Below are 26,724 nucleotides of genomic sequence, written 5' to 3'. Positions count from 1 at the left end.
ACAAAACAGCTATTAGTGCCACAATCTCCAAAACAACTATTAGTCCCACAATAGTATAAGAAAAAACAATAAACATAGGACAAGATTATCTTGAAACATGAGATGGAAAATATGAATAGTTGAAAACTAAGACTCATGAAAAACAACTCTCAAACAACAAAAGCAAGATCATAAACCAACAACAAAAGCAAGATTATAAACCAACCCAAGTCAAGATGAACCACACTCTCCCTTACTAAAATCAACCACAAACACTGAAAACAATGAATAAGAAGAAAACGACAAAAATAATATGGTGGAGCAATCCAGAAATTTCAGATTAGTACCTTAAAACACACAAGACTATCCAAGAAGCACCATTACAAGAAAACACAATGTGCGCAGATTGTAGAAGATTCCTCATGAAAGAAAGTGATGCATTATGTGAAAAGCATAGATCCCATGATAAAAAGTGTGTGTGTAACTCTTGGAGTTCAACAAACACTAGATTCAATCCTAGTAGCGATCTAAAAGTTGGACCTCCGACAAGAGAATCTAAGCACGACAAAGGAAAGTCAAACCACTAAGAATTAAGGGGTATTTGGTGAGTAAAGGCGGAGGCTCCCCTTCAATCAATGAATCTTTTTTTTTTTTTTTCACACACTTTTTCTTACTTTTGCACATTTTTTCTTTCTTTTGCAGATTTTTTATTTTTTTTTTCTTTTTCTTTTGCACAATCATTGGCGGCTGACACACTCAAGAGTATGGAAACCGAACCAGAGAAGCATGGATATAATAAGGATGACCTGGTTGTTGACTTTGAGGTAGCCTTTTCCTCATGGCTAGACTGCAAAGAATTAAGGGGAAAGCCGTGGAGATGCAAAAAGATGGTAGATGGTTAAGAGACTCAACATCACCCATGATATGCTAGTATAGGTCAATTTCTTTAGAAACGCAAAAGATCAATGACAGAAGTCCATAGAGAAAAAATAATCACTAAGGTGGAAGACTCCGATATTTGCTAATCCAAGAGTGTGTACAGAATGAGACATACTAATCAAAAAACACGCACTCCAAAATGAGTAATGACCACAGAAAACACACATATATTAACATGTAATGGATATTCTCATCAATTCCAATATGCACCAAGGACCACTCAAAAATTTCAAGCTTGCAAAACCATACTAAGAAAATCTTTTTGTTTTTTTTTTTTCAAAAAATAAAGCAAGACAAAAAAATGAACAAGCACACATTTAATGACAAAAAAAAAAAACACAAAAACCCAAAAACTAAAAAGAATAAACAAATTAACACAAGTCACGTTTTCTCACCCAAACCGCTTTAGTACGAACAAAATTGTGAGAATTGCGGTTCTTGGATGGTGTCTTGACGTTGTGGTTCATTTCCCCTGTAATAGGAACCCGTCTCGACATGGTTTCCAACTTCCTATTCCTAAGTCTAGGCAAATACACTCTCCCATGCAATTTATAACAATAAGGGCGAATATGACCATGCGCACCACAATGATGACAAATAAAAACAGGGTGTACCTTCTTTTCTTTTACCTTACCAACTCTAGGAAGTTTAAGAAATCCATCCTTATGTTGAATTTTTTGTTCTCCCTTTCCTTGAGTTCTTGTATTATGAGATGTTGAACCACTCTGTTTTTGCACTTTTTTACCACCAAAGCCAATGCCACTATTGTCACAACTCATTTGTTGAGACCCAATGATATCCGCCAAAGTCTTTGATCTTTTGTTCCAAAGACCAATGGTAGCCATAGCACACTTGAGCTTTTTCTCTTTCTTGATCATTAGTTCTTTCAAAGCAACTTGTGACATCTCAAGAGATTCAATCTTTTCTTCATACATGGCATGGGTTTGCAGCAGCTCATTCCTCTCTGTCTCACAAGTCAACAGTTTTGCACAAAGAACTTGTCGATCATCAGCTACCTTGATGGCATTAATCCTGGCCTCGGAAATCTCCTTCTTAAGTTTGACATTCTCATTTTCACATGCTTTGAGTTTCTTTGTGAGTTTGTCATTCAATTTGAATAAGTTAAGAGACTCCATATACAACTTTTCATAAGCTTGCTAAAGTTATTCATGATCACTCTCCGAGGATTCATCATCAGTGATATTCTCAACTGACATCTTTGGAGAACCTGTTTGTCCTTCAGCTTTGGAAGCTGCCATGAAAGTAAGGAATTGTTTATGTCCCTCTTCGCCTTGATCTTCGTTGTCACTTTCATCTTCATCAGATTTTGATTCATCATCCCAAGTGATAGTGAGGGCTTTATTCTTCCTCAAACGAGTAGGGCATTCTGAAGCAAAGTGGCCAAATCCTTAGCATGCATAGCATTGGAGTCTTTCAGAGTTTCCTTATATCTTTTCTTTCTCCTTCTTGGCTATAGAATTAATTTTGAATTTATCTTTGCCTTTAGATTTATGAGTATGAGTAGATTCCAAAAGATTATGATTCTTTTTCAAAAAAGATTTTTTAAATTGTTTAACAAAAGCAGCTGTAATCTTGGAATCTATTTCATAATCCATATCAGAATCCTCTTTAACTCTATGAGTACTACAAAAACAATAGTATCTTTTTGTTTCTTTTTGAAATTCCTGTGTGCCTCATAAGTTTGGAGATTTCCAACCAACTGATCCAGCTTGAGGTTGTCAACATCTTGAGCCTCCTCAATAGCCGTGACTTTTGGTTGGAACCGATCGGGCAAGTATCTCAAAATTTTTCCCACAACTTTGGATTCTGGAATTTTTTCACCTAAATTGAAGATGGAATTTACAATGTCACTCAACTTCGCATAAAATTCATCAAATGTCTCACTATCTTTCATTGAAAGGTTTTCGAAACTAGATGTGAGCCTTTGAAGTTTTGAATGTTTCACAGAAGGAGTGCCCTCATGAACAGTTTGTAAGATATCCCAAGCCTCTTTTGCGACTTCATAATTACAAATACGACTAAATTCTTCAAGTATGACAGCGCAAAAGAGAGAATTGATGGCTTTACTATTCCAGCTACTATTTTGGTAATCAATTGTGTCCCACTTATCAATTGGTTTGGGGATTGTAATTCCATCAACAGTAATTGTTGGTTCAGTCCACCCATTTATGATGGATTGCCAAACTTTTTCATTAATAGATTTTAAAAAAGATCTCATCCGAGCGTTCCAAAAAGAATAATTGGATCTGTCAAGTAAGAGTGGTCGAACCATAGAATTTCCCTCACGAATTGTATCCATTATCACAAATCAAACAAGATCTCGTTCTAAAAGAAATATATTTAAAAAAAAAAATAGAACGACCTGCTCTGATACCAATTGAAAAATCTAGAAATCCTCTAGATATTGATTTGTGATTATGTATCAATTTTAAGCAGTATATAACAATCACAATCAAACAATCAAGACAAATCAACACAACGATTTTAACGTGGAAAAAATCACAATTGGACACCTCCAACTGTGATTAAAAAAACCACGGGCAACAGCCACAAAATAATCCACTAAGAAGATTTAAAGTAATTACACAGGTATACTCTCAATTACCTAGCGAATCCACGCCTAATTGAACCAACCTCTATGTGCCTCTTCCAACCCGTCTTCATCTCAGAATTGTCTTTACGATGAGCCACCCCGGAATCCACCAAAGCTTCAGGCTCGAATTCTTCAGAATCTACCGAAGAACAACTCTCTCTTTTGTAGAACAAACAAGACCTTTGACGTATACTCTTTAAAACATGAGTTGAATACTCAATCAAAACATCAAAGAAAACTCACAAAGTATCCCCAGATATAAACCTTAAGAACCAAAAAGAAGATCTTGAGGAATTAAATAGTTTTGGGAGAAAACCAACTATTTATAGAAAATCCAAAAGTAATCATAGTTTTGGAAGAAATCCAATTACTTTTGGATATCCTAGTTTTGGAAGAAAATCAACTTCTTAAAGAAATCTTTGTCAAACGGGATTGCCAATAATAAAACCTAACAATTTTATCTCAATACACACCACCAATTTTCATATAATACCATATTACCTTATCTCCTCCAACAAATCCTAACCCTATCCCTAACCCTTAGCCATCGTCCACCGTTGGCCGTCGGCAGCCACTCTCTTCCCCTCTTTGTTTAAACACTTCCATCATCTCTTGGTGCTTTATACCCAGCTCATTCGATCACTACCTTTTACTTTCGTTGCTTTACTGTCATCGTAGCTTTTGCCGCCGTTGCCCCACCACCATCACCATTGTTGTTCCACCACCATGGTAACCTCCTACCGTCGCGATGCACAATTGCCACAGCTTATACCTATTACGATTACATTATTGTTGTGCCACATGTATCTCTTTTCAAACACATCTCTTTCTCTATGGTTGCATGTGATTTGTAATGCCCCAACTACTTGCTGGCCCAAGTAACTTGTGGGTTGACCAACAATACCCAAAAGTTGAAGTCCAAGTTACTTAGTAGCAAGCTAGTGGTACTTTATATGCCAAAGATCACCTATGCAAACTTCCAATGTGGGACATGGTGTTACATGATTGGTCACTAACTAGAGGTGAGTTGTGATGGTAGTGGGTTATTACGGTTTGGAGACGCGATGGTAGTGGGTCTACGAGAATGGTGGTAATGTAGTGATGGGTCTAGAAAGGTAGCAGCGACAACAACTGGGCTAAGGAAGAGAAGACTGGTGGTTGGTGTTGATGATGGTGGTGTTTGATGTGGTGTAGAATGAATTTAGAGTTTTGTCCTAAAAGGTAATTTTATAGAGACATAATGAGAATAAAAAAATATGAGATAATGGTGTGAGCCGAGAGTAATTGTAGTGTGTAAATAGAATTACCCTTGATTGATTTATTAATATAAAAAGAAGACAAGTAAAGAGGAGAAGAAAAAGACAATTTTGAATGAAGTTTTCAAAATTTGCTCATTAAACATGTTTTTTGATTTTTTAATCCAAATGTTAATTTAAAAACCAAACTAGACACTACGGGCCTGTTTGGTAACGTTTACGTTTTCAGTTTATATTTACAAAATTTTTATAAACTGATTTTTGTTTATTTTTAGAAAAATGTAAACTATAAACGCGTTTGGTTTAGACAAAATGCTTAAAAAAATTTAAAAATTTAAAAAAGAGTGAGAAATGGCAAGTGGTGGCGTGTGGTGGGTAGAGATGAGTGGCGGCGGCGGAAGACGGTGATGGAAAATGATGGTGGGTGGTGGTGGTAGAAGATGGTGGTGGAAAATGGTAGGAAGTGGATGGTGGTGGTGGTGGGTGGGTGGGTGACAGTGGCGGGTCGTAGGGAGTGGGTGGTGGTGGTGGTGGCGGCGGGTGGTGGGTGGTCGTAAGTGGGTGGTGGTAGTGGTGGTGACAGGTGGGTGGTGGGTGATGGTGGCGGTGGTGGCGGGTGGTGAGTAGTGGTGGCGAGTGGGTGAGTGGCAGGTGGCAGGTGGTGGATGGTGGTGGCAGGTGGGTGGTGAGTGTTGGTGGCAGGCGGTGGATGGTAGTGGCGGGTGGTGGGTGGTGGCAGGTGGGTGGTAGTGGCGAGTAGGTGGTAGGTGAGTGGTTGTGGGTGGTAGGTGGCAGGTGGTGACGGGTGGTGGGTGGTAGTGGTGGGTGGGTGGCAAGTGGCTTGTAGTGACGGGTGGTGGATGGTGGTGGCAGGTGGGTGGTGAGTGCCGGTGGCGGGTAGGTAGCAGGTGGTAGTGGCGGGCGGTGGATGGTAGTGGCTGGTAGTTGGTGGTGGTAGCGAGGGGTAGGTGGTGGTGGTGGCGAGTCGGTGGTGGTGGGTGATGGTGGCGGGTGGTGGTGGGGGGTGGGTGGTGGTGACGGAATAAGGTGGTGGAAAATGGTGGCAGGTGGTGGCTAGTGTTGGTGGTAAAAAAAAAAAAAACTCAAAACTCAAAACGTAAACTCATTTTTTGTGTTTTTATTTTTTGGCAAAATTTATAAACTGAAACCATTGATTTATAAATAAAAAATTTACAAAATAAATTTTTATTTGAGTTTTTAAAATTTTTGTAAATATAAACTTAAAACTGAAAACGTAAGTGTTACCAAACGGCACCTACCTAGGTCATTTCATTAAAAAAATTTATAATCAATTTTTGTTTTCCGTATTATTTATTTATAGTAAAAAATGTTAAATTTTAAATTTTAATTTTATTTTTTAAATGTATATCACCTAAATATACATAAAAAATATAATATGTATGAAAAATATATTTACAAAATTCATCAAATACAAAAAAATAGAAAAAATGCTAGTACATTTTTTCATATTTGTGTGTATTTATTGAATTTTGTTAAATATTTTTCTTTTAAAATATTTCTAAAGGAAAAAAACTTACTTAAAAATATTAAATAAATTCATAAAAAATAAAAAAACTTAATTTTCAAAAAATTAATTAAAATCAAACAAGGTGAGTAAGACCATCTTCAATGGTTCATCAATCCTGTCATCAAATTTAAATTTGATGAAAAATCACTTATTTTCTTGCTTCAATAGTTTCATTATATTAGTATCAAATCGAAGATATTAAAAATCTCTCACAAAATTGAGGACAACTAGAGCTTTTGGCTCAATTTGGGAAGAAAGTTATAAGTGGCCAAAACGTAAAAAGTGACTTTTTTTTTGCCATAAATTGATTTGGGATGTTGGTTATAAGCCAAAAGAAAAATTACGAAATTGCCCTCCATAGATGGAAAATGAAAGGGTAAAAATGTGTAATTTTTCAATTGGCTAGGGATACTTTGGTCATTTCATTATGATTTGACATTATAAACAAATATTAATGAAAAAAGTCAAAAGTCACTTTTTATCAACTTCCCAAATCATTTGTCTAAAAAAGCCAAAAGTTTAGTTAAAAGCCAAAAAGTCACTTTTTACTATCTTCCCAAAATAAGCCTTTATCAAATCACTATTTATAGTTGTTGAATTTTCACCATAGGATGTCTTTCGGATGACCACCTTTAGGCAAAAATTTATGAAAAAAATACACTGATCGATCTATGGATCGGACATTTGCCTAATTAACTAGTGTTTTGATGAAAGTTTCAAATCTTCCGTTAAAGTACTTCATATCAAATGGAATTTTTATTCAAATTTAATAATAAAAAAGATGTACCATTGAAGATGCTCTAAACCAAACATTTTTGCTCATTTAAAAAAAGGCAGTGATTGAGGGCCCGAAATGGGGGAGCCCGAATGCCCCGAAATTCCATTTCAGGTAAAAAAAAAAAAAAAAAAGGAAAAAGAAAGAAAAAAAGAAAACAGTTTACAAAATTGGAAATTAGGAATATTAGGGGCAATTTTTTTAGGGCTACAAATCATTTTCCTTAAAAAAATAAAAAATTCCGATAATTATAAATAAATAAATAAATAAAACAAAGGCTTCACTTTTTCCCCCCAAAAAGAAACCCAATTCAAATTCACCCCCCTCTCATCCTCAATCGCTTCTGTCTGGCTTCCTTGTCTGATCAAACCCTACTCTCTCTCCTCTCTCTCTGCCAACAATGAAGCACTTGACGCAACCAAGAAACGCGATCTTCAGAGAACACCATCCATCTTCTGAGACAGCATCTTCCCCAAACCCTAGTTCTGTGAAGCAGAGATCTTCCTCCTCCTCCTCCTCTCGCAAACGTAAATCATCCAAAGAGAATGCTCCGCCGTCGGATCCAAACGCAATGCTGGATTTTCCTCCGGTCGCCGGAAAACCCTCGGCGGCGGCGGGGAAGATCAGAAGTCCGCTGCCGCCGAGGCCGCCCCCTTCAAACCCTCTGAAGCGAAAGTTCAATATCGATTCAATCCCTGAGAATGGCCTTCCTGTCTCTTCTGATTCTGGAGTAAAGGTAGCAGTGTTCATCTAAAACCCTAATTGTCTTTTGAGAATGAAAAACCCTAATTCAAAAATTTGTTCTTTTCAATTCCAGCATTTGACATTAATTACATCGTGGTGATTGTTGCAATAATTAGGTTATAGTGCGAATGAGGCCACCCAATAAGGATGAGGAAGAAGAAGAGTTGATAGTTCAGAAAATTGCTAGTGATTCTTTGTCTATACTTGGACAGACATTTACATTTGACTCTGTTGCTGACACAGAGTCAACGCAGGTAAGATCTAATTTATTGATGTTTTTTCATTGGGTTAGTGAATACATGTTCAATTATGTCAATAAAATACTTGCTGTACTTTTTCAGCTAGATATTTTCCAGCTGGTTGGAGCTCCTCTTGTTGAAAATTGCCTTGCTGGGTTTAACAGCTCTGTCTTTGCATATGGACAGGTAACTTCTTCTCGTTCCACGATCTTTAAACGTATAAGACTAATACATAAGCGTGTATGCACACACCCAAGTATAATACGTTGTTACCAGCCATTGACAAAAATGCTATTTATATTTATTAAATTATTTAAAGTTGATTTGATTTAGACTGGGAGCGGAAAGACGTATACGATGTGGGGACCGGCAAACGCCTTGTTGGAAGAAAATCTATCAAGCGATCAACAAGGCTTAACTCCCCGTGTTTTTGAGCGACTTTTTGCCCGCATAAATGAGGTGTGATTATATTCTTTTCATTATCTAACTTGTTGATGGTAACATTCTCATAATTTTTGTGCTTTTTTTTTTAACCTTTTTTTTTTAATCATAGGAGCAAATTAAGCATGCTGACAAGCAACTCATGTATCAATGCCGTTGTTCTTTTCTTGAGGTTAAGTAATTGAATTTATTACTTGACATAAATATGAACATTTTAGGTTAATTTCTAGATTTACTTAATCCTTTAAAATTGGTATGTACAGATTTACAATGAACAAATCATTGATTTGTTGGATCCAAGCCAAAGAAACCTCCAGGTAAAGTTGTTATGTTAATTATGTTGTTTGAATTTTTGTGACATGGTTATGTGGTTTGCTTAAGTTTTTTGTGTGGTTTTTCTTTCTAGATAAGAGAAGATGTCAACTCTGGTGTCTATGTTGAGAATTTGACAGAGGAATGTGTATCTACAATGAAAGATGTCACGCAGCTTTTAATGAAGGTTAGCATAGTCATTCTGCTTATGTTGCATCATCTACAGCATCTCCTAGAGAGAATCATCTGAACTGTAGAGTTGTAATGGATCTCTTTGCTACTGTGGATCATGGTTGGTGGGTATACGTAACACTTACCAAAAGTTAAATGTTGGAATTACCTCTATTCTTTGTCTAATATTTGTGCCTGCTTTGATCTGATTCATGTGATTTGCCATTGGATTAGATTCAGATATAGTGACTGTATTTGTATTTACTTTTTTATTTGATGCTTTGCATTTCATAAATTTTCTAGCTTTGGAATGGATGATATGGTAGACATTGTGTACATGATTGTTGGATAAATGATGCAGGGATTGTCAAACAGGAGGACAGGTGCAACAAGTATAAATGCTGAGAGTTCCCGTTCGCACAGTGTATTTACTTGTGCTGTTAAGTCACGATGTAAGGTAATACGTGTTCTTAAATTGTTAAGATTGTTGAAATTGATGTATAGAGAAATAGAGAATTGTATTATTGATTGATTTATTGATTTATTGATTTATATGTTAATGTATATTACAATGATTCATGATTCCTATATATAGAAGAGGGTGAGTGTGTAGTAGGTAAGGAGTAGGTGAGTAGGTGAAGTAGGTGAGTGTGTAGTAGGTGGTAGTGGTAGGTGTGTAGTAGGTGGATTTTAACAGCCCCCCGCAAACTCAAGGGGGATAGGAACTAACCAACTTGAGTTTGAAGAGAGTAACAAAAGAAGAAAATACATAAAAATAAAAGAGGATAGGAGACACTGTATGGTCGTGTCAGACCATTGGTGAAGACACTGGATGGTGGTGTCATAACGTTGTAGAGGACACTGTATGGGGGTGTCATAACGTTGTAGAGGACACTGTATGGTGGTGTCATAACGGTGTAGAGGACACTGGATGGCGGTGTCAGACCGATGTAGAAGACAGTTTATGGGGTCATGTCGGACCGTTGTAGCAGACAATGTTGTGACAGTTGTTGTGACAGTTTACAGAGTCTTGCTGGACCCTTGTAGAAACTAACCGAAATCAATGTCGGGACAGTTTACAGAGTCTTGTCGGACCCATAAATGAGCTAACCGGAATCAATGTCGGGACAGTTTACAGTCTTGTCGGACCCATGAAGGAGCTAACCGGAATTAATGTCGGGACAGTTTACAGAGTATTGTCGGACCCATAAAGGAGCTAACCGGAAGTAATGTCGGGACAGTTTACAGAGTCTTGTCGGACCCATGAAGGAGCTAACCGGAATCAATGTCGGGACAGTTTATAGAGTCTTGTCGGATCTCTAAAAAAGTCGTACCCTCAAAAGGTGTGCCCAATCTGTCAAAAAAGGCGTGCCATAAAAAGGCGTGCCCAAGCCATAAAAAGGCGTGCCAGATATGATGGCGAGGCACGTGAGTGCCTTGGCTGGCGTGCCCGTTTGTCGTCTGGCGTCAAGTGGCGCGCGATACGCGTGGCTGCCTCGGCTATTTAACCAAGACGGAGGCTGAGGCTGAGGCAGAAGTTGAGACAGAAAAACTGAGAGAAACCTCTGAAAAATTCTTCCTTTGCTGAGAGAGAAACTCTGTAATACGCTGCAACACTCTGTTGCCTAGAAAATGGCTTCGTCTTCCCGTGGGCTGCTCACTCTCTTTCCCGACCTCAATGAGTCAACAAGAGAGAACTGGTGCGGTGGCCAGTGAACCTCAACCAAACACCTCTGTGTTTGCTCCGTTGAACTTTCCGATGCGGTCGGTGGAGCAAAAAATGGCGGTGCAAACTGATATTGAGGCCAATCAGTATACTCTGAAGTCATGTGTGGAAACCATGACTGCGGTCACAAACTTGTCGCACCGGCTGCAGAGCAGGACAAATGAGGTGCAACAGTTAAACTCCCAGCTGGCTCTGCTCCAACGCATGTATAAGGATGCGCGAGCAGAGATAAGTGTGCTAAAAGCAGAAAACAAGGAGCTGAAGCGGAAGGCCACCGTGATGTTCCGATTCGGGGGTCCGCCATATGCTGCAGTGGAGGAGTAGGGAATAGTGATCGTGCCCAGTGGAGTGGGAAACACGGAGGCAACACCGTCAAGGGCCGCCCAGGACGGAGGCAAGAAGAAAAGACCGGCGGAATAGGCGAAGAAGTGAGGTCGGTGGGTGGCCGTCGGCAGAAAAGAAAACAAATCTTTGGGTGTTTTGTTTGGGTTTTTTTTTTTTGTGTAAAATTGTGATTGGGGTTGATCCCTGAGATGAATAAAAATATGGTTTGGTGTGCAAAGTTATATTATTATTTTTATTTTTATTTTTATTTTTATTTTTATTTTTTTTTGTGAAAAATGGAACATAAAAAAAAAGATAAGATAAATAAATAAAAAATTCTATTTTGTGGTGAGGGAGTCGGTGAGGGAGGTGCAAAAGGTGATGAAAAGAAATAAATAAAGAAAGAGTGTGAGGATGGATATGGGTATAGATGTAATAAAGGAATGAAAAGAAAGAAATAAATAAAGAAAGAAAAGAAGAAAAGAAAATAGGTTTGTGCAAAAGTAGACGGAGTCTGTGCAATATATTATAAGAAACATATATATATAGATATATATTAAAATAAAAGAAAGTTGAGTGGGTTGATTAAAAAAAAAAAAGAAAAAAAGATTGTGGGTGTGAAAGTGGAAAATAAAGAAAAGAAAAGAAAGAACAGCGTGTGACTTTGTTGTTTGAGAGAGAGAGACCGTGGGTTTGGTCTCACCAAAAATCAGAAAGATAGAGAGAACCCCCCTGTTTGGTTTTCTCTTTTCTTCTTTATGCTCCTTAAGAGACACAGCCAACGCACAGATGGAAAGACCTAACAAAGGCCCTGCGGGCATTATTTTGCGAGTAGCTGCCAATCTTATACCAAATACAGACGCAAAGAGGAAGGTGGATCCAAACGCAAGGGCATCCCCTATTTCCTTCATCTCTGATGCTTGCATAAGAAAGTAAGCTGCAGCCATTAGAGATCCACCAGTAAGGCCTCCTAGAAGTGATCCTTTGCTTCCTGTTCTTGTATAGGCAAAAAGACCACCAACAAGGAGAAGCACTCCGTAGGCTGCAGAGGTAGCAGGGGCAAGGTCTCTGCCCAGTTGAGAGTTGCATCGATGAAAGGGACCACTAGTAGTACAAGTGGACTCATAATTTCTGTTGAAGAGGAGGCATTGTCTTTGTCTTCCCCTGAAGCTAAAGCTAGGGCTTGTGGAAGAAATGCCCGAAAATCTCCTTCTTCTTCCTGTACTTCCTCTCAGATCGAGAATCGACGACAATGGAAATATCGGAGGCGTATTTGTAGTTGCAGCTGGTATTACTATTAGACACACACAGCGACACTGACAGGACGCCATCGTCCCCCTCAATTGACGGCGGCGCGACCTCCCTCCTCAACCAGGTACCAAACGCTGAACCCAACCAAGTCAGAAAAAGCAAAATACGGTGTGCTGTCTGTGGTTTGTGCACTCAGCAGGTTGAAGAAAGGAAATTTCAAGGTACGTGTAGAAAATTTTAGCAGACTAGGTTGAGGTCCGGCGGACGGCTAAGGTGAGGTTGCCGCCCGCCGGTGAAGCGAAAATATTAGGTTCTAAACCTGCTCTGATACCATGTTGAAATTGATGTATAGAGAAATAGAGAATTGTATTATTGATTGATTTATTGATTTATATGTTAATGTGTATTACAATGATTCATGATTCCTATATATAGAAGAGGGTGAGTGTGTAGTAGGTAAGGAGTAGGTGAGGAGTAGGTGAAGTAGGTGAGTGTGTAGTAGGTGGTAGTGGTAGGTGTGTAGTAGGTGGATTTTAACAAAGATTTTGTGAATCCTTTCCCTTTCTAATACGCATTCTAAAATTATGAAAATTTTCAATCTTCTAGAGTGTGGCAGATGGTTTAAACTGCTTTAAAACAAGCAGAATAAACCTTGTTGATCTCGCTGGTTCAGAAAGACAGAAACAGACCGGTGCAGCTGGTGAACGCTTAAAGGAAGCGGGGAATATAAATCGGTCTCTTTCACAGCTTGGGTATGTTTTTGCATATTCTTTGTAGTATTTGGTTGTGTTTAATGTTAAAAAAGAAGTGCTGTGGCTGCTGCCTGTCATGTAACATATGAAGGTTTTATTCTGAACTTGTGTCAAGATACAGTCATTTTCCCCATGCTTATTGCTGTTATCTATGTGTTTTGCAGGAACTTGATAAACATTCTTGCAGAAGTTTCCCAATCTGGGAAGCAAAGGCATATTCCCTACAGAGATTCCAGGTTGACATTTTTATTGCAGGAATCTCTTGGTGGAAATGCAAAACTAGCAATGGTCTGTGCCATTTCTCCTGTGCAAAGGTGAAATTAGCATGTATTAGCATGTCTTTGAATTTTTAATTCCTCTGGTGCATGCAAAATTGACTTGAGGCAGTAATGCAGCTGTAAGAGTGAGACTTTAAGCACACTGAGATTTGCCCAGCGTGCAAAGGCTATCAAGAACAGGGCAGTTGTTAATGAAGTAATGCAGGATGATGTGAATTTCTTGCGTGAAGTGATACGGCAATTGAAGGTATAAATATATATATTTTGTTTGATTTTGCATTTTTAGAAGTAAATCATATCTGTTACCACTTACACCAAAGTCCAAACATATGAAAGCTTACTAACTTTATATTTTCCTCAGGATGAACTGCTTCGGATGAAGGCAAATGGAAACCAAGCCGACCCTTATGGAGGTTATTCAACAGGGTGGAATGCCCGTAGAAGCTTGAATCTCCTGAAATTTAGCCTCAATCGTCCAATGACTTTACCTCATGTTGATGATGACAGTGATGAAGAAATGGAAATTGTTGAGGAGGCTGATCAAGTTGGTGTTCAATCAACAAATGCCATGCATGTGGGCAATCTAGGAACTTCTGGGAACCCTCAGCCAAACACATCTGAGAGTGCATGCGACGAAAATGAAGGCTGTAAGGATACAGATGTCATTATGGAAGAAGAAGTATCTGAACAAGTTGACAAGCATGAAATCATCACTGTTGATCACGGAGAGCCTTTTATGAGCACTCTAGATTTTTCCAAAGATGATGTAGTAAACCATCGTAACCACACTGAAGGAAATGACGAAGATAAGTTGATCCATTCACTGGATAATGCACTTGATAAAGAAGATTATCCTGGGAATCCCAGTCAGGAGTGTCTCACCTCCTCCACCAGTAATTTCCTGAATGAAAAATCACCAAGCAAGCTAGCAGGGGGTAGTCCCTTGCTTATACTTTCGGAGTCAATGTGCCAGGATTCTGCAAATAATGAAGTAAAAGAGATGTCTAAAAGTCCCCCTAAGGGCTCAGGGGATGACGCTCACTCTAACCTTAGCCTGGTTCCATGTGAAGTATCACCAGTTCTTAGATCTCCCACACCGAGTGTTTCACCAACAGTAAATCACAGCAGGAAAAGTCTTAGGACTTCATCCATGCTAACTCCTTCCCAGAAAGATCTCAGGGATGAAAATAAGTTAGGCTTGGAGGTTGTACGCATGTCATTGCCAAGTAGAAGTTGTTTTCCACCAACTGAATATTTGGCTGCCAGTCTTCATCGTGGTCTTGAAATTATTGATAGTCATCGCCAGAGTTCTGTTTTGAGGCGGTCATCATTCAGGTTTTCATATAAACCTGATGATATCAAGCCAATTTTGCCAATCAGCAAAGTTGATGTGGGCATACAAACTCTTCCTGAAGATAATGAAGGGGATTCGTTGGTGTTGTGTGGTAAATGTAGGAGTGGAAATTCTCAGCAAGAGCTCAAAGATGCAAATGACACTTCGAATTTGCAGTTAGTACCTGTTGATGGGTTACAATCAGCTGATAAATCCAAGAAATTAGTTCCTAAAGTATGTCCCGGAGACATCATCAGGAATGATGGCACTTAACTATTGCTGTGAACTGTTAGTATGCATGATTGTTTGACATTTGTATAATCCTGCAGGCAGTAGAAAAGGTCTTGGCCGGAGCTATTCGGAGAGAGATGGCATTAGAAGAATACTGTGCAAAGCAAACATCTGAAATTATGCAACTTAATCGTTTGGTAGGTTTTATTCAGGTTAGGAAGCAGTCAACTAAAACTGTGGCATATTTTCTTTCTATTTGATCTTTTCTGATGTTTCAGGTTCAACAGTACAAGCATGAGAGGGAATGCAATGCAATTATTGGGCGAACACGGGATGATAAAATTGTTTGCCTTGAGAGCCTGATGGATGGCATTTTACCTACTGAGGAGTTCATGGAAGATGAATTAGTATCACTTACAAATGAGCATAACGTATGTATTTGATTTTTTCTGATGAATTAATATCTTTGGTAATCTTTATTTTGTCTGTGCTTCATTTGTATTCCATCTTGATTTTACAGCTTCTAAAGGAAAAATATGAAAACCATCCAGAAGTTTTGAGGACAAAAATCGAGTTAAAAAGAGTTCAAGATGAGCTGGAACGATATAGAAACTTCTTTGATATGGGTGAGAGGGATGTGTTGTTGGAAGAGATTCAAGATTTAAGGAGCCAACTGCATTATTATATTGACTCTTCACCCAAGTCTGCTCGTAAACGAAGTCCTCTTCTACAGTTAACCTATTCATGTGAGCCTAGTGTGGCTCCCCCTTTGTGCACAATTCCAGAGTCAACTGAGGATAGTGCTGAACATAAACTTGTACAGGAGAGAATTCGTTGGACTGAAGCAGAGAGTAATTGGATTTCTCTTGCAGAAGATTTGAAGATTGAACTTGAAGGCAGCCGTTCTCTTGCTGAGAAGCTTAAGCATGAATTAGATTTGGAGAAGAAATGCTCAGAAGAGCTGAAGGAAGCAATGCAGATGGCCATGGAGGGCCATGCACGCATGCTCGAACAGTATGTAGATCTCGAGGAGAAACATATTCACTTGCTTGCAAGGCATAGGAAGATTCAAGATGGAATAGATGATGTCAAGAAAGCAGCTGCCAAAGCTGGAGTGAGGGGTGCTGAATCTAAGTTCATAAATGCCCTTGCTGCAGAAATCTCAGCACTAAAAGTGGAAAGAGAAAAAGAGAGGCGGTATTTCAGAGATGAGAAAAAAGGTTTGCAGAACCAACTGAGGGATACTGCTGAAGCCGTGCAGGCTGCAGGTGAACTACTTGTGCGGCTTAAAGAAGCAGAAGAAGCTATTGCTGCTGCCCAGGTGAGTTTGCAATTGGCCGTATCTATTGCTGTAACTTCTTCTCTGTTAATATTAGTTGTTTTTTGTTATTGGGAACCGAAGATTACTATCTTCTGTGTTCTTCTCCATGCATTCATTTCCTTTGGTCATGCATATTCTTTGCGCTTCCTTGCATTTCTATCTTATGTCCATGTGGTGTGCCGCTTTTTTCCTTTTTTTTCTTTTTCTTTCTGTAGTTTCTTTGGATTATTTGATATTCCATTGCAATGAGATAGTAAAGGGAATATTTGGATGGTTTGGAGGATGATTAAATCTATGTAGAAATCATCTCCTTTTCTCTTTGTTCAGTGGTTTGTTTTGTTTACTGCACAACGTGTTGCTAATGACCTGCCAATGATAACAATCACTGGCCTGGTCCAACAATGGTTGGTTATTTTTGGGCCGAGGGGATTGAACACATGGGATCTCTGGTGGCCCAACATTGCTATTGATATGTGCCTGTGTAAATTCTGACTAATGTGATATGATATGAAGCATTTCCTTTGGTCTACATAGTTTTTTTGGTAAGAATTTTAGATGTTTACATATAGGCTCAACACATATCTAACAAGGCTACACAAAACACACTTGTCACTCCCTGTTGAGACTATAAATATAATAAAGAATAAAGTTGCCATCCGCTCTAACAGCTTAGCTTTTAAATGAGTTTTATTGGTCAACAATTTAACACTCGCAAAGGCTAAAAGCAAATCTCTCACATCCTGAGAGAAAAAGGACCCTAGATCTAGAAAGAAATCTCTTACACCCCAAGAGAATAGGCAATAGTAAAATGCAAAGCGCAAATCCTCTCACTGCCTTCCCCGTCTTCTGCCTTGCTGAGGAATACTTGGCGCATTTTTTGTTGTCGCGAGACACAACTTCTTAGGTTTCTTCAAAAGATTGACAATATCTATCCCCCGAGCAAGCTTGTGATTATGGGTTTTTTCGTCTTGAACTAAATGTTTGTTACAACTTACATGACAATTTTTTCAAGTAAAAAAAATCTTGTTTTAAGATGTTTTAACCTATCTAGTTTCAAATTGCACTAGCTGATTACAAAATTACTAACGGGTGGATTATAAAAGGATGGAGTTGCTTGTGAATTTCTTGAATGAAAATCTTCAGGGGAAACGTCAGTTGACATCATGAGCCAGTGGCAGCATAACTCTAATGTTGAAAAACTCTAATAACCTTCTTATGTCTTCTTTTCTCTTCACAACCAGCCCCAAAACTGGACCATCACATTCTAATATATTCATTTTACCATTCTCTTAATATGCTAATGCTGACCAAGGAATAAAATTTCATTTTTTTTTTTCCCATTGAAACGTTTCCATTTTCTAGGAAACCTAAATGAAACATTAGTGGAATACTGAAATTCCAATTTGTCCACTGAAACATACCAAACACACCGAAACACTATGAAACATCCTGAAACAATAAGTCGTTTCGACACCAATTAGGAATATCCAAGAATGATCTTTTCTAAAAGAAAATATTTGAGAATGTATTAACATTTATATAGGTTTTAGTTTTTGATTCCAAACATTTTTCATACGTTTCCCAATTCCTTTTGCCGTTTCCCTTATGTTTCCGTAACATTTTTGTTTCTAAGCTAACCAATACAACATAGCAAAACAAAATTTTGGATGATGTATATATATATATATATATATTTTTGATACTCAGAACACCCTAAGATAGGATCTTTAAAATTCACCCTTACAAGTCAAATTGGGAGAAGCTAGCTGATCTACCTAAATCGTCGTACTTCTACTTAAGTAGTAGGGGATTCAAACCCTGGTTAGTAAGGAGAGTAGCATGCTCCCTTACTAACTAGGATGACCCCTTGGTGGTATGTATATATATCAATACACACATACACATTCTGATGTTTCATTGCAATTAATTGAACTACACATATCACAATATCGTCTTGTATTTTGATGTTTTAGTGTTCCTCCCATGGTCACATTCAAATCCTTGGAGTTGTTACAATTTACCTAATTTGCTGAAGCTTGAAATTTCGGAACTTGCATAGTACTCAGAAGTTGCTGCAAAAGTTGTTGCTCTATTGAAACGTGTGATATTGGCTATAGACTTTATTTGCCATTTTTTGTTTTTCTAAATTTTTAAAAAATGTCCAAATAATAAAGAAATTAATAAATATTTTGTAACTGATTGTTTAATTAATTTCTAAATTTGCAGAAGCGGGCCATAGAGGCAGAGCAGGAGACTAAAAAGGCTTACAAACAGATCGATAAATTGAAGAAAAAACATGAAAAAGAGATCAGTTCTTTAAATCAACTACTTGCAGAGTCTCGGTTGCCTACGGAAGCAACAAGACCGGCTTATGATGACTCTGATGTGGTGAAATATGATGCAGGAGAGTCTGATGAGCGATGGAGAGCGGAGTTTGAGCCATTCTATAACGTTGAAGAAGGTGGGTTATCAAAACTTGCAGAACCACCCTCTTCTTGGTTCTCGGGGTATGATCGATGCAACATATAGACGAGATACATCTAATGGCGTTACTAGTGTATGTATTGGCTAACACTTATGATTATTCATAATTCATATTAATTGTTCTGACCAATTGTGAGGACCAATGAATTGGTTCCTCTGTGTGCGCTATGTATTCATTTTGGATTCTTGAATCATAAAAGATGAATGAATCAATGATTGTATTCTTCTATCAAACCCAATTTCTCAAAATACCTATGACTGCTGATTTTTCAGTCTCACTGAAGCTTTGTGTAACACACACTCAACAGAACACCACAAAACACAACAAAACAAAAGCATATTTTCAACTATTTGGTCACATGCTTTTGCCCGCGTTCTGCTCTACCCAAATCCACAATTTCAGCTACGCCACACATTTTTGCTGCTTTCTTTTCTTTATTTTATTTTTTTTGTTTTTTGGTGCTGCTTTCTGTGCTAGAATATGAATGACATTGTAAGAAAGCAAGTAAAAATTTCTTAACAATAATATTCTACAAATAGAACCAACACAGAACTGATCACAAAAATTACGAATATAAGTGAAATGACACAAGTGGAGTGATCCTTGATCATAATTAATAAAGATGGTACGAGAATATAAAAAATTTCAAGGGATTAAATGTAACGTGAATTAAATTCTCAAGAGAGTTTAATGTAAAATTATATATTTTTTTAAATTTATGTTCAGGAAGAGTCAGTGTAACTTTATCCCTTATTCATAATTGATTCATAAAATCTTTGATTTTTTTTTCCTTTAAATATAAATTTGCACTGAAACAATGCTTTCCAATGTAATGGATAAGGTTGTACCCAAGACAATGGTCGGGTCACTGAAGAAAGTTGAGGCTTTTCCCAATATAAGCTTTTTTTCCATTGTATTTTCAAAACTAGGCCAACTTCTGACGGAATTTCAAAACTAAGCTAAAACGCCATTACTATTCGCGCTTTTACTGTTAGGAGGCTAAAAGTTGATGAATAGTGAAATCGCTATTTGAAATCGCGATTTTAATTAAGAAAACGCTGTTCCAAATTGCGCTTTTAACATAAAAAAAATTTCTGAAGAAAACGCTATTTAAAATAGCGCTTTTACTGTGCATATAATAAATATATATTTTTTTTTTTGTTTAAAACGCCATTTGAAATGGCGTTTCTACTGTTGAATCACCAACCAAAGCCAACCCACACACTGACACACACACACACCAATGGGCACACCCACAACACTCAAGCATTGAAATAATATAATTTTTATATATAATAATAATTTATAATAATTAATTATATAATTTTTATAATTTTCGTAAATATAAATCATTTTTTGGTTATGAATGATTTGATTTATAATACGTATGTATGTAAGGATAAAAAATTTTATAATCAAAAATAATTTTTATAATTTTTATAATCAAAAACAATTTATAATACGTATGTATTATAAAAAATTTTATAATAATTTATAATACGTATGTATTATTTGAATCTTTACATTTTTTATTTAAAATTTTTCACAGTAAACCCATCTTCACATTTTATAATACGTATGTATTATTCAAAAATAATTTATAAAAATTTATAATTAATACGTATGTAAATAATTTAATACGTATCTTCACATTTACATTTACAGTAAACCCATCTTCACATTTACATATATATGGTTTAAGGGTAAATTTTTTGATAAATGACTTAAATGATAAATCAAACCATCCATAACCTAATTTTTTTTACCCTTACATACGTATAGTTTAAATAATTTATAAAAATTATTGTCATACGTATGTAAAAATCGATTATAAAAATTGCAAAAATTATTCAAAAATTATTACAGTAAATCCATCTTCACATTTAGATTATTTATAATTTTAAAAATTGCAAAATATAATTTTCGTAAATATAAATCATTTTTTTACCCTTTATTTATAAAATAAAGGGTAAAAAAATTGTAAAAATTAAATTTTTTTTTTAAAAATTATAAAAATTATATAATTGATTATTATAAATTATTATTATATATAAAAAAATTTATAATCAATTTTTGCAATTTTTATAATCGATTTTTACATACGTATGACAATAATTTTTATAAATTATTTAAACCATACGTATGTAAGGGTAAAAAATTTGGAAAATTTACCCATAAGTCCTAATTTTTGAAACGTTGAACCATTTAGTCCTAAAAGTTTTTTTATGCTCCATTTAGTCCCATTTTTACATCAACTTGATGTGAATGATGTAAATGATCTGATGTTTCATTCTATAATTTCAAAATTTATTGAAATCTGATGAACATTAGATGTTTTTCATCCTATATTTTCAAACATTATTGAAATTTGATGAACATTAGATGTTTGAAATCCAATGTTTGTAACATGACTCTGATGTTATTAACATTGTATCTGATGTTATTAACATTGTAATGGGACCTTTCCGTCTATAAGAAAACTTTTAGGACTAAACAGTGCATAAGTTATTAATTTGGGATTTATTGGTGCATCCCCCAAAAAATTTTAGGTTATGAATGGTTTGATTTATCATTTAAGTCATTTATAAAAAAATTTACCCTTAAACCATACGTATGTAAATGTGAAGATGGGTTTACTGTAAATGTAAATGTGAAGATACGTATTAAATAATTTACATACGTATTAATTATAAATTTTTATAAATTATTTTTGAATAATACATACGTATTATAAAATGTGAAGATCGGTTTACTGTAAAAAATTTTAAATAAAAAATGTAAAGATTTAAATAATACATATGTATTATAAATTATTTTTGATAATTTATAAATTATTTTTGATTATAAAAATTGAAAAAATTATTTTTGATTATAAAAATTTTTATCCTTACATACATACGTATTATAAATCAAACCATTCATAACCTAAAAATGATTTATATTTACGAAAATTATAAAAATTATAAAATTAATTATTATAAATTATTATTATATATAAAAATTATATTATTTCAATGCTTGAGTGTTGTGGGTGTGCCCATTGGTGTGTGTGTCAGTGTGTGGGTTGGCTTTGGTTGGTGATTCAACAGTAGAAACGCCATTTCAAATGGCGTTTTTTAAAAAAAAAAAAAAAAATTATTATATGCACAGTAAAAGCGCTATTTTAAATAGCGTTTTCTTCAGAAATTTTTTTTATGTTAAAAACGCGATTTGGAACAGCGTTTTCTTAATTAAAATCGCGATTTCAAATAGCGATTTCATTATTCATTAACTTTTGGCCTCCTAACAGTAAAAGCGCGAATAGTAATGGCGTTTTAGCTTAGTTTTAGAATTCCGTCAGAAGTTGGCCTAGTTTTGGAAATACAATGGAAAAAAGGCTTATATTGGGAAAAGCCTCAAAGAAAGTTCTTCAAAATAAATACTCCATCTGTCATAAAATAAGTCTCTTTTTGAAAAATTTAATTTTTTTTAATAGTATAATTATTACATTTTAAAAATATTAATTTTTTAAAATTATCTTTTAATAGAATATTTTTTAGAGAATACCAATTGTCATAATTGTACTTTTTGTATTGTTAATAAATTTAAAAGAAGGACAAACTAATTTTTTATTATTATTTTAGTCTTTAATTTTTAAAAAACGACTAATATTTTAAGATAATTAAAAATGAAATAAGAAATAAGAAATTGATATTTTGAGACGAAAGAAATATGTAAGTTCACAAGCATAGATCATTTTAATTGGTTGGTTGTGAAGTGGATAGGGGGCAATAGGTGAGAAGTATGTCCATTTTCTTATTTATTTTTGAATAATTTGGAAATGCAAATGCAGACAAGTCGTCAAGTACTTACTTTGGCAGAGCCCCTACTGATGATGATGTAGAAGGAGGAGGGTGGGAGGGAGAAGTCTATCTGTCATGGTGGAGACCATAAAACAAGCTGCTTGTGATCGTCTTCTCTTACACGTATCCCTTCCTATCTGTGGACCATTTCTCTTTTTCTTTTTCTTTTTCTTTTTTAATCTGTGAAAATTAGTGATTAGTTATTAGATTAATATTTGGGAGAGTTGAACTTACGCCCACTATTTGCAAACACTTAATCTTGCCTCTCATTTCACTCCTAAGAATGGAATCGAAGATCTCTCCTTAGGAGAGACCTAGTAGCCAAAAGATTAACCACACAAGTTACAACCCGTTTGGTTCTTGTGGACCATTTTCCCTTCACAGCTATTCTACTAATACAAAAAAATTTCACAGAATGGAACACAAATATGAGATAAAAAGTGAGTTTTATTTGTAGATTTCATACACGTGAGTCTCACCCATTTGTCTCACATCTGTGTCTTGTTTTGTAAATTTTTTTTAAGAGTAAGATTCTCTGCAATAATTCATCTCACAATAATCCTTACAATGCTAGTTTAAGGGGTTTTTAATAGCAGTTTAAAGATGATTTATAATTAAGTAGTCAAACTATTGTAAAGAATCTTATAATTGCATTGTAAGGATTATTGCAGAGAATCCTATTGCTATGCACTTTACAGGATTTCTCTTTCTTCTTATAGGTATTTCTAATTGTGTAGATTTTGAATTTGTTGAGAGGAAAAAACGTATGAAAAGATAATGAAGCAAATACTTAATTCTCTTTTTTGGTTGAGCGAAGAAAATAAATATATATAGTTAGTTACTTATTAAAAAATATAAGTAATTTACTCTTTTTTTCCTCATTAAATTCAAGGTCTAACAGGACATGGAAAAGAACCAAGTGGGGACAAATATCAACCATATATTATCCAATGGGAAAGAAAAATATCCAATTTTCTTTTAAATTGGGAAGAAAATCAAAGTAACCAAATGCTTTCACAAATTAATAAGGAGGGGGAAGTGAGTTTGAAAGTGACATGCAGAGAAAACAACCCTCATTAATTCAGGAGGCAAGAAAGCAATTGCAAGAAGGATAAACTTGTTTCTAACAGAGAACCTACAGGAGCAGTTTGGAACTCTTAAACCTTAAATGATAGGCTGGCCCACTTAGGAAGAAACCTAAACACTTTTCTCCACCTCTCCCTTGCCCAAATTGATATTTAAGAAGGACAAAAAAAAAAAAAAAAAAGGGAAAAAAAATAAAGAGAGGAGAGAATTGCAAATTAGTAAGCAAAGTGAAAGTGATTTACAAACAATTTTTGGGTGGTCAAGGTCTAGAACCTGGGTTTTGCTCCTTTTTAGTTTTAGATTCGAAACCTTATAAATAGATCGATATTATGATATAAGTAGTGACAGATACAAGAACTACAGTACGAAGAATCGAAATTGTTTGTATCTAAAATTGACAACCATCTTTTTATTATTTTATTTATAATGAAAGTATTGTACGTAAGTCACACTAAAGGGTTTGATTTCTCTAATATTCATTATATTCATTTAAAAAAAATCATTAAATCTATCAATAAAATTCTCAATTAGCATTAAGATAGGCATATATAAAAATAAAAAATTATATAGATATTTTTCTTTTTTTCTTTTCGTCATATAGCACGAAACATGACGTTACTTAGGATTTAAAGATATTACACTCTTTGAAAAAAATGCATGCCATAAACATGTCCACTTCAAGACGTTAGATTTAAAATAAATAAAAAATAATAATAAATTTAACCATTGGTTTGGTTCATAACGAACACCATAACTAAACACTTTATAACCCAAAAAACTATTATATGTCATTATCGAACATAATTATGAATCATAAACAAAATCTCATCTAATAGTATGGTGAGACTTGAAATGTTTTGGGAGTCCATCCTTTCAAAATTACAAACTAAAAACTACAAATTAATTGATTTATTTGAAACTTAGGCGTTGTTTGGAAATTAGTTATTTTTGTTAATTTTTTTAACGTTTTACGAAAAAAATATTGAAAAAAAGAATAAAAATAGTAATTTGATAATTTGTAATGATTTTTTTATTTTTTTAACCACAAACTCAAGTCTCCAAACGAGACCTTAAAAATGCCAGAGTTCCCTAATCCCTCTAATCCCACTGTTACATTTAAATAAAAATTGTAACTTCACTTGTGCTGTGTTTGGTTAAGGGATTTGGGGAGAGATTTGGAAAGAGAAAGGGAAAAAGGTGTGTGAAATTAAGTGAAATATAAGTATATTTTATTTACATTTCACCTAACTTTTCTCTTTCCCTTTCCAATTCCCTCTTCAAATCCCCCAACCAAACACAACGTTACAAAAAATTATAAATTAGTGATAATTTCACAAAATATTTATAAATTCATAAAAAATTAATCACTTTAATTATTAAAATTGATAAAATTAATCATAAATTTAAAATTATTTTTGAACACATACGTTGATTTATAATTTTCTCTTTTACTACACATGTTGTATCAAATCAAGTCAACTCAAGCAGAGTCTAAAATCAAGTTTTTAAACAATGGGGCCACTGGTTGGTGAAATAAAATGATGGAGGAAAATCTTCACAGCCTGTGTTTTCTCTCAATCCAATCAAAAGATGATACTACACACCAACCAACCCAAGTTAAAAATCAAATGCCTTCTTATTCTTTCTTAATCTTAAGGTGAAAGAAAGAAAGAAAGTGAAAGAATGAAACAGAGGTACATTATAAAGTTGTGAGTGACACAAGTCCAACACCACCACCACCAATGATAAGTAAAGGAAAGAGATACAGCCTGGTAAATGGGCCCCCACTGTTAGTAACATATTTCCATCAATCTCTCCCCAGCCAAACTCTTTTCTTTGGACCCATCATTATTATTCTTTTAATTATTGGATTAGGCTCTTCTAATTGTAGTCAAAATCCATCATCATCATCATTATGCACTGGACATGTGTTTTATGTATTATTTATTTTTTGGATTCAAACCATTAGAAGTGATCAGCAGAGATTGGTGGTGTTTGGTGTAGCTGTTAAAACAGATTATAGATTATAGCTTAACAGATTATAGATTATGACTTTAATCAGAAGCTGTTAATCTGTTTGGTATAGCTGTTGGATTATAGATTTAAGTTGCTGAGTAGTGTTTGTTAAATAAGCTGTGAAGTAGTTTTTTCAATTAATTTTTATTTTTTATTATTCACTATTTATCTACATTTTTCATAAAAAATAATAATAATATTTAATAGTCCATTTGAGTCTTTTTCTATTTTTAAAAAAATAAAAAATAAAAAAATCTAAGAGTATAACCGTGAATTAACATGTCCACAGCAGAAGCTGATAATCAGAAGCAAGGGGTGAGCAGCTTCTCAGAATCAGCTTTTTTGACTTAAAATAAGTTGTTAGAATCAGAAGCTGTTTGAAATAAGTTTAACCAAACAGTCCAAAATAACTTTTTAAAAGCCAGAAGCCATAAGTTGGCTTAAAAAAGCTACACCAAACACCCCCATTGTCAATAGATCTCCAATCTAATTGACTTTATTAGCCTTGATGTGGGTTAATTTTTAAATTTTTTATCATTTTAATTTGAAGTTAAAAAGTCTCGTTTGTGATAGGCATTTTAATTTTTTTGATTTTTGTGAGAAAAAAATAAAATGATTATAGTTTAAATATAATATTTTATTTTATTAATTTTTTAACTTATTTTATTTATTTATTTTTAATTATTTTAACCTAAAACTAACCTGCCAAACATAGCCTTAGTCTTCTAAGAATATATGGGAGATATGTTGAAAGAGACATAGACAGAACTGATTTATACAACTCATTGATTTGAAAATTTGGGCTACCCATACAACTGTCTCTGGGATTCTGTCTTGTTGAAAAATATCTCCTCAACTCACACTTTGCTCCGTTTGGTAGAGTTATGAGAAAGTGATTATAACTTATAACCTAACAGTTTATAGCTTATAACTGTGAACAAAAGTTGATTTTTGACTTGTAAATTAAGCTTCTCCTTCCTCACTCAAAGAATAAGCTGATTTTTGACTTACAACAAGCTATAAGCTGTATTATTAAGCTGAACTAAATATATCAAAATAG

At 35.0% G+C, this 26,724-nt stretch overlaps 1 protein-coding gene across 1 annotated transcript; it reads left to right on the top strand.

Annotated features, from left to right (window-relative positions):
- Positions 1–7,412: 7,412 nt before the first annotated feature.
- Positions 7,413–18,953, top strand: LOC114267815 (kinesin-like protein KIN-12B). The gene is made up of 16 exons (XM_028208885.2): positions 7,413–7,848; positions 7,973–8,110; positions 8,198–8,281; positions 8,429–8,554; positions 8,649–8,708; positions 8,800–8,853; positions 8,943–9,035; positions 9,381–9,476; positions 12,927–13,072; positions 13,237–13,386; positions 13,468–13,597; positions 13,712–14,917; positions 15,013–15,111; positions 15,193–15,345; positions 15,435–16,235; positions 18,462–18,953. Exons 1-16 carry the CDS (start codon positions 7,513–7,515, stop codon positions 18,762–18,764), a joined length of 3,975 nt encoding a protein of 1,324 aa, XP_028064686.2. The 5' UTR covers positions 7,413–7,512; the 3' UTR covers positions 18,765–18,953.
- The last annotated feature ends 7,771 nt before the right edge of the window (positions 18,954–26,724 follow it).

Source organism: Camellia sinensis, chromosome 6, assembly GCF_055761805.1.
Source record: "Camellia sinensis isolate YWXY chromosome 6, ASM5576180v1, whole genome shotgun sequence".
Classification (NCBI taxonomy): Eukaryota; Viridiplantae; Streptophyta; class Magnoliopsida; order Ericales; family Theaceae; genus Camellia; species Camellia sinensis.
Note: the sequence above shows the minus strand (reverse complement) of the source record. Positions and strands in the feature narration are given on the sequence as shown.